General features: G+C 34.5%; 2 protein-coding genes across 2 annotated transcripts in view; both read right to left on the reverse strand.

The window, feature by feature from the left end:
* Positions 1-3,911: 3,911 nt before the first annotated feature.
* Positions 3,912-5,966, reverse strand: LOC107714226 (membrane-spanning 4-domains subfamily A member 12-like). The gene is made up of 6 exons (XM_016520026.1): positions 5,961-5,966; positions 4,974-5,084; positions 4,767-4,823; positions 4,468-4,614; positions 4,267-4,383; positions 3,912-4,077 (listed from the first exon to the last, which is right to left on the reverse strand). The coding sequence occupies exons 1-6, from the start codon at positions 5,964-5,966 to the stop codon at positions 4,063-4,065; spliced, it is 453 nt and encodes a 150-aa protein (XP_016375512.1). The 3' UTR covers positions 3,912-4,062.
* Positions 5,967-6,871: 905 nt separating this feature from the next.
* Positions 6,872-8,967, reverse strand: part of LOC107714236 (membrane-spanning 4-domains subfamily A member 12-like) — a 3,754-nt gene continuing 1,658 nt past the window's right edge. The window contains exons 2-6 of the mRNA XM_016520041.1: positions 7,934-8,044; positions 7,727-7,783; positions 7,428-7,574; positions 7,227-7,343; positions 6,872-7,037 (exon numbers count right to left, since the gene is read on the reverse strand). Of these exons, the coding sequence (XP_016375527.1) occupies positions 7,023-7,037; positions 7,227-7,343; positions 7,428-7,574; positions 7,727-7,783; positions 7,934-8,044 (447 nt within the window). The 3' untranslated portion in view covers positions 6,872-7,022. The remainder of the gene's footprint in view (positions 7,038-7,226; positions 7,344-7,427; positions 7,575-7,726; positions 7,784-7,933; positions 8,045-8,967) is intronic.

Here is an 8,967-nt window from a genome sequence, read left to right on the forward strand (position 1 = left end):
AAGGTCAATAACCTGGCATTTCAGAGCTCCTCAAGTTCACACAGGTTTCACATTAACTGTTGAATATTGCATATTTGACAACCAGAAAGTTTACAAACATTACATTGAATAAATTTTTTTTATAACCTAACAAACTTATTTTTGTCAAATATCTTGCTTGGTTGCTACTTGGTTTCTCACAGAGCCAGCATTAATTATATTAAACAATGGCACAAAACGTTTAGTATAAACTTGATAGACTAGTTTTTATTTTACAATGTCAGCTCACCTTGAGAGACAGGTCTACTCTCTTTTCACCGATTGTAGAGACCAGGCAACTGTGGGCTTCCTCGGACAAACTTGTGAAAATGGACCGCGCATTTTGGAGGAGTGGACTAGACTGCTCGTCCCATTCGAAAGAGTGACACAACGGTATCAACTGATATGAAACTGAAAGTATAAGTGTGGTAAAATATAAACACCGACCCATTTTAAAAAGTGCCTTTAACTACGCTTATAACACGCCGAAGAACCACCCAAGAGTGTTTAAATTCGTATTCGTGACAAAAATGTTCTTCGCAAACAACGGGTTACAACAACTAGGAAACTGGACGGCCAGTCCTGAGTGAGTTCCAACATGGAAAGAGTCAAAACGCTGAATTCAGGCGTCTCCGCTTGGGGATTATTAAATGAAGTTTAAGGTGGGCATTTTATGTCAGAAATGGTCTTACAAAGGATGCCAGCTCTATCCTTCACTAATAAACCGAGGTTTACGAAACTAATCCATTTCTTTTCCCGGAACAATGCCTGCTTCCTCTTTCCTCCCTGGAAGGAGCAACCCTGCCGCCTACTGATGACTGGAGACTGCGCGGTTACATTATCCAGAAGAAACGCCACACAAATTGATCCCATATGAAAATTGTGAAAGACCATTTTGTAAACGTTTGAAAAAAAATTGTTTTTAAACAAAGCAGATACTATTGTGTCAACAGCATGACATACATTTAGTAGTATAAATTTATTAATATAATTATTACTTTAATATTATTTATTAGTAGTGTATTCATTTTCCTCATACAAATACAGAACAATAGCAGAGTGAGAAAGAAAGTCACAAATACAGAATAATTAATAAGTATACTGACAAAAAGACAGGCCTCATGCTGGTTCCCTCAACAATGGGATTTTGCTTTTGGATTATTGCAGAAAATAAGCAATGGGAGCAAAAAAAGTTTATGATTCTGACAACTCTTTTGGTCTTTATTTAAAAAAAAAAAACATTTTCCCTGAAAGTTTGAGTCAGAATAGTTTGCAAGAGTGTAATGAGGCTGTAAAAGTTAACTAGTGCGTGGATGAGTTTACCTGTTTAGCGTGATAATGTTTAATGGCCCCAACAACCTCTGCAGTAGGTACCATTTAGTCCACTTGTTAGCAAGCACTTTTTTCTAGTAAAAGCTTTTAAAAAATAAAAAAAACACACACAAGAGGGTATTACTGATGTATTTTATGTTGTAAAATACAATGTGAAAAGATTTTTTAAGAGTTTTTCTTAAGATCTGCAGGCATTTAACAAAAAAAGAAAAAAAAGAAAAGAAAAAAAAGAAGAACCAGTTGACTACAGGAGCAGCCAAGTGGGACCCGTGACACCTGGACTTCTTTGCCAAGTAGCCACTTAAGTTTCAGCACTTTGCCCAGTCTATGCAGGAACTCTTTGTATCGGACCACCACTGTGTTAATGATGATGGGCTTGAAGCTGTCATTCACCACAGCTGGTCTCTGCATCACAGAAACTATGAGAGGGACATAAAGAAAGGTGATTTGTTAGTTTTAAAATGAAAAGTTCTAGAAATGTTGTGATGCACACAGGAACCAAATTCAATATATACGCTGTACAAAGATTTATTGTATGGTCTTTGTAGAAAAACAAGCAAGAGGCTAGATATGCTGTGTCAAGGTCAAATAAACCCCATATTTTTACTTTTGAAAAAACACGCTTTGTTCAGATCAAACTGAGTATTCCTAAGAAAAACTAATCTTTTTAGTGATTTCGCTTTTTATCAGTGTTTTTTCCCTCTTCATCACATCCCTGATTTTTCTGCACTAATAAGAGCCTATGACCAAAACAAGCACACGTAAATGGGCTCCACAAGTCGATTCATTACACTATTATAAGATCTGATTGACAAAAAAATCATGTGATGGCATTATTTATGATTCTCACCTAACAGCACAACAACGCAAAAGGACGTTGTTTTATTTTTTCCCTCAGCTTTATAACAAAGCATAATCACTTGACCTGCGACTAGAAACAAACCTTAAATCTAGTAGAAACTGGAATAAATCGCTTCTGAATCTGCTGTAGGGAGGACTGTCTTAATAGCAAACAACACGCGGATCCTTTGACGGCGCAGCTCATGAATATTTAATACATGAAGTTAGTTTGTTTGTTGCTTGGTGTTCTGAGCATCCCATTTATTTATTTTTTTATATTTTTGCTTTGACTACCCAGGTGAAAAAGACGTAGTATTAAATGTATTAAAAATATACTTGAAATTCAAGTAGTATGTTTATAATACATTTGTATTCCCAACATGCTTATTTGAAGTGCAATAAAAATATATTGAATTGAATTTTAATATATTTCTAAAAAGTATACTAGAAGTACTTTTGTATTAAATATATGCTTAGTTATACTTCTAAGAAATATGCTAAACAGAAGCATACTTTTAATGTATTTATAAAAAGTATACTAGAAATACTTTGGTAATAAATATATGCTTAGTTACACTTTTAAGGAATATGCTAAACACAAGCACACTATTAGTATATTTCTAAAAAGTATAGTAGAAATACTATGGTAATAAATATATTTTTAGTTACACTTTTAAGGGATATACTAAACACAAGCATACATTTTAGTGACTTTTTAGTGTATTTACAGAAAACATACTTATGTTACCCTTACTTAAAGTATATTTTATGTCTACTTTGTGTAAGAACATAACAAAATGATTACACTTTTAGTGGGTTTTTAATGTACTTTATATTGCAGTAGGCCTACACATGGTTATATTTTAAATATTTATGTATTTATAATTTTAATATTTGGAAAAGTACAATATTTTGAAAAACATTTTTAACATTTACAATGTACAAACGTTTGTCAACTATTATTAAGCATTGCGATATTTAAAATATGTTGTTTAATATGTTGTTCAGTTTTACTTAAAAGGTTATGCTACTTTGGTTGATTAGGCTGTTGTTCATTACATGATACATTAATTGTAATAAGCTAGGTGTTTATAAATTTGTTCAAGCCTGACGCCTTTATTTTCTAATATATATTTCTGAAATTCCCACAAGGATTTCAACATCATATACGAAAAAAAAAAAACTTGCATGTACTTGTTTAAATTCAAACAACACACTGACTAAACCTGATTGGTTCCAGAGCCATTGAACGGCTCTGATTGGTTCGTATGATAATGAGCTCACCCCAGAGAGCTTCGTATATATGTCTGAAAAAGCACAATTTAAATATATTTATTTTTCACCTGGGTACTATTTCGTGGGCTAAGCTCTTTTACAGTAGACTTTGGTATTTCGCCATCATAAAAATCATTCCATAAACGGAGAGTATCACATAACGCTATTAATATTTATGAGATAAACATTTTCATCGTAAAATGTATAATTTTTAAATAAAGTAAACCGCTAGCTTGTGTCATGTGACAAACGATTTGCCCGGAAGCTGTCTTTTTTCTTCTGGCAACAAACGAAGTAGAGCTAAAAAGATGGGAACATCATAATGTGGTGCTGTTTCAACAAGTTGTAAAAAAAACAAAAAAACACAAACACCAAAAAGCCATCTTTAATTGTAACTTTAATAAAACACAATCTTTATATGTTTATTTTGATTTGTTTATATAAAACAATACAATTCACTTTAGATTTGAGCAAAAATACAACAACACTTAAATGCATATGTACAAGAAAAACCACATGTATAGGCTATATGAAGTGGATAGTTTAAGGACCTCTAATTTAAATCCAGAAATGTCATACATGGGATTAAGCAGGATGTCATTCAGTCACGGTCTGAGAGAGAAAGAGAGAAATCCACATGGTTCATTAGAAGCATACCTTGAATTTAATAATGAATGAAGGAATTATGAATTAGGCCATTCAAAATCAATAACACACACACACACACACACACACACACAAAAACATATATAATAAAATATATACCTATATAATAAAATATTTTTCTAATGAAATATTTACCGCATAGCCTGTAAAGTTCCTCCTCTGATTATACAGTATAGCTGTAAAAGCAGAGGAAATTGCTGTCTGGACCACACTGACCATGGAGATGGTTGCCTTCAATCCTGTGCTGAAATGCTGATTTAAAGAAAGAGTCCTTACTAAAATATGCAACTGTTTAATATGATAGAACTCTCATATATGAGGGTATGAGATACATACAGTGGCATAATACTGGTGGTCACACATCTGGCGTGATCCCATATGGCATTTGGTTGGCGGATTGAAAGCAATGTCAGCATAGTACATGATAAGTGCAATAACTGAGATGATAATGGTCACAGCAGAGACTGCCAAACAAACAGAGACCTAAAGACAAGTGCAAATTCCATTATTTTTTGTCTTTTTAATTATTAATTTAGATTTTCTGTTATACAGAATGTGCCTGCTGATGTGGAGCCTTTACAGGAACGGCATATACCAATCTCTAAAATGTGCTCTAACAGTAAGTTCAAACTCACTGCTTTCAAGGTGGCATATTTTTCCACTGCTATTCCAGCTGAGCCTGAAATGACAAACTGTTTGGAAAAAAGGAAACAAAAAATGAAGTTCAGTGATAGGTCCATCGTTGGCAGATACACAATTTACTGTACATTCCTTTAAATACTTTGCTATCACCTTAAACTGTTATATAACCACCATGTCCTAATGTATTAGTGTAATATTACCGTAAGGCCACTCCACCATGGCACACCAAAGTTAAGTATCATTGTGATCTCAGTGGACAGCAGAGGTATAGAATAGGAGATGATCAGCAATCCTATTACTATCTGAGCGACCTATGAGAGACAGAAAAAAAAGGCAATCAATCAGCCTTTTTTCAATCAATTTCAATCAGTTTTAGCTGAGGTGTGATGTTAAAATGTTTCAGAAAGTATCTTAAACAAAAATGATTTTTCTTCTATAATGATCTTTCTTCACCTTCAATACTATGACTGAGGTGAGACCGTTGAGCAAGGCACCAAACCCCCAACTGCTGCAAAGAGACCAAACACGCCGCAGCAAAAATGGCTGCCCACTGATCCGGATGCGTGTTCACGGTGTGTGTGTGTGTTTGTGTGTTCGCTACTCACTGCTGTGTGTGTGCACTTGGATGGGTTAAATGCAGAGCACAAATTCCAAGTATGGGACACCATACTTGGCTACGCTACACGTCACGTCACTTTCACTTTTTCACTTTCATTAAGTGTTTAGCACTTCTTTCACATTTACACAATATGAGTAGTAGTGCTAAATTGTAAATATAGTCAAGACTATACTAAAAATATTAAAGGGGTCATATGATGTTGCTAAAAAGAACATTATTTTGTGTACAGTATTTGGTGTAATGAAATGTGTTTATGCGGTTTAAGGTTAAAAAAACACATTATTTTCCACATACTGTACATTATTGTTTCTCCTCTATGCCCCGCCTTTGTCAATTTTTACAAAGCTCATCGTTCTGAAAAGCGAGGTGTGCTCTGATTGGCCAGCTATCCAGTGCGTTGTGATTGGCCGAATACATCAAGCGCGTGACGAAAATGTTACGCCCCTTGCCATATTGTGATGATGCCCTGTCAGGCCGGAGCGATGATTCAAAAACATGAAAACCCATTATAAACGAGGCATTTGTAGCATCCAGTGGGGACATAATTACTGATGATAATGACTTATACTGTCATTTTACGCGTTGCGGTGTGTATCGCGCCGTGTAAACATAAAACCCATGTCTGCATTTGTGATATATTTGTAATGTACACAATAATACATTAAAGTTTTCTAGATATCAAAGTGTGTACGTGTGTGTATATACTGATAAAAGCAGCTTTATAATATACTAGTAGTGTAATGCTAATGCATTTCCAATGAGCTGAAATACAATTGAAATGTACTTGAAGTACATTAAAACGATGCTTCAAATATACTCTTAACTGTAGTTCATGAAGTGTTAAAAGGACATTTTAAATGTATTTTAAGAAATACACTTAAATTGCACTAAATATACTTAAAGTGGTTCCAATTTAACACAATTTCAATATATTAAATATACTACAAATAGATTAAAATCCAACTTAAACATATCTTGAAATACACTTAATATACTTAAAGTTGTTTCAAAATAATAAATTTAATATGCACTTAGTATAGTATAATTTAAATATAGTAAGTATGTCTGAAAAAGCACAATTTAAATATATTTATTTTTCACCTGGGTACTATTTCGTGGGCTAAGCTCTTTTACAGTAGACTTTGGTATTTCGCCATCATAAAAATCATTCCATAAACGGAGAGTATCACATAACGCTATTAATATTTATGAGATAAACATTTTCATCGTAAAATGTATAATTTTTAAATAAAGTAAACCGCTAGCTTGTGTCATGTGACAAACGATTTGCCCGGAAGCTGTCTTTTTTCTTCTGGCAACAAACGAAGTAGAGCTAAAAAGATGGGAACATCATAATGTGGTGCTGTTTCAACAAGTTGTAAAAAAAACAAAAAAACACAAACACCAAAAAGCCATCTTTAATTGTAACTTTAATAAAACACAATCTTTATATGTTTATTTTGATTTGTTTATATAAAACAATACAATTCACTTTAGATTTGAGCAAAAATACAACAACACTTAAATGCATATGTACAAGAAAAACCACATGTATAGGCTATATGAAGTGGATAGTTTAAGGACCTCTAATTTAAATCCAGAAATGTCATACATGGGATTAAGCAGGATGTCATTCAGTCACGGTCTGAGAGAGAAAGAGAGAAATCCACATGGTTCATTAGAAGCATACCTTGAATTTAATAATGAATGAAGGAATTATGAATTAGGCCATTCAAAATCAATAACACACACACACACACACACACACACACAAAAACATATATAATAAAATATATACCTATATAATAAAATATTTTTCTAATGAAATATTTACCGCATAGCCTGTAAAGTTCCTCCTCTGATTATACAGTATAGCTGTAAAAGCAGAGGAAATTGCTGTCTGGACCACACTGACCATGGAGATGGTTGCCTTCAATCCTGTGCTGAAATGCTGATTTAAAGAAAGAGTCCTTACTAAAATATGCAACTGTTTAATATGATAGAACTCTCATATATGAGGGTATGAGATACATACAGTGGCATAATACTGGTGGTCACACATCTGGCGTGATCCCATATGGCATTTGGTTGGCGGATTGAAAGCAATGTCAGCATAGTACATGATAAGTGCAATAACTGAGATGATAATGGTCACAGCAGAGACTGCCAAACAAACAGAGACCTAAAGACAAGTGCAAATTCCATTATTTTTTGTCTTTTTAATTATTAATTTAGATTTTCTGTTATACAGAATGTGCCTGCTGATGTGGAGCCTTTACAGGAACGGCATATACCAATCTCTAAAATGTGCTCTAACAGTAAGTTCAAACTCACTGCTTTCAAGGTGGCATATTTTTCCACTGCTATTCCAGCTGAGCCTGAAATGACAAACTGTTTGGAAAAAAGGAAACAAAAAATGAAGTTCAGTGATAGGTCCATCGTTGGCAGATACACAATTTACTGTACATTCCTTTAAATACTTTGCTATCACCTTAAACTGTTATATAACCACCATGTCCTAATGTATTAGTGTAATATTACCGTAAGGCCACTCCACCATGGCACACCAAAGTTAAGTATCATTGTGATCTCAGTGGACAGCAGAGGTATAGAATAGGAGATGATCAGCAATCCTATTACTATCTGAGCGACCTATGAGAGACAGAAAAAAAAGGCAATCAATCAGCCTTTTTTCAATCAATTTCAATCAGTTTTAGCTGAGGTGTGATGTTAAAATGTTTCAGAAAGTATCTTAAACAAAAATGATCTTTCTTCTATAATGATCTTTCTTCACCTTCAATACCATGACTGAGGTGAGACCGTTGAGCAAGGCACCAAACCCCCAACTGCTGCAAAGAGACCAAACACGCCGCAGCAAAAATGGCTGCCCACTGATCCGGATGCGTGTTCACGGTGTGTGTGTGTGTTTGTGTGTTCGCTACTCACTGCTGTGTGTGTGCACTTGGATGGGTTAAATGCAGAGCACAAATTCCAAGTATGGGACACCATACTTGGCTACGCTACACGTCACGTCACTTTCACTTTTTCACTTTCATTAAGTGTTTAGCACTTCTTTCACATTTACACAATATGAGTAGTAGTGCTAAATTGTAAATATAGTCAAGACTATACTAAAAATATTAAAGGGGTCATATGATGTTGCTAAAAAGAACATTATTTTGTGTACAGTATTTGGTGTAATGAAATGTGTTTATGCGGTTTAAGGTTAAAAAAACACATTATTTTCCACATACTGTACATTATTGTTTCTCCTCTATGCCCCGCCTTTGTCAATTTTTACAAAGCTCATCGTTCTGAAAAGCGAGGTGTGCTCTGATTGGCCAGCTATCCAGTGCGTTATGATTGGCCGAATACATCAAGCGCGTGACGAAAATGTTACGCCCCTTGCCATATTGTGATGATGCCCTGTCAGGCCGGAGCGATGATTCAAAAACATGAAAACCCATTATAAACGAGGCATTCGTTGCATCCAGTGGGGACATAATTACGAATTATAATGACTTATACTGTCTTTTTACGCATTGCGTTGCATCGCGCAGCATAAACATAAAACC

The sequence above is a fragment of the Sinocyclocheilus rhinocerous genome, unplaced genomic scaffold (genome assembly GCF_001515625.1).
Source record: "Sinocyclocheilus rhinocerous isolate Xijiao unplaced genomic scaffold, SAMN03320098_v1.1 scaffold3862, whole genome shotgun sequence".
Lineage (NCBI taxonomy): Eukaryota > Metazoa > Chordata > Actinopteri > Cypriniformes > Cyprinidae > Sinocyclocheilus > Sinocyclocheilus rhinocerous.

Bases quoted from the DNA above. Each gene is read 5' to 3' on its own strand.
- LOC107714226 (XM_016520026.1), bottom strand. The intron at 4,824-4,973 runs GTAATATTACAC...TTTTCCAAACAG, and splicing joins CATGGTGGAGTGGCCTTACG to TTTGTCATTTCAGGCTCAGC. The intron at 4,384-4,467 runs GTATGTATCTCA...TCTTTAAATCAG, and splicing joins ACCACCAGTATTATGCCACT to CATTTCAGCACAGGATTGAA.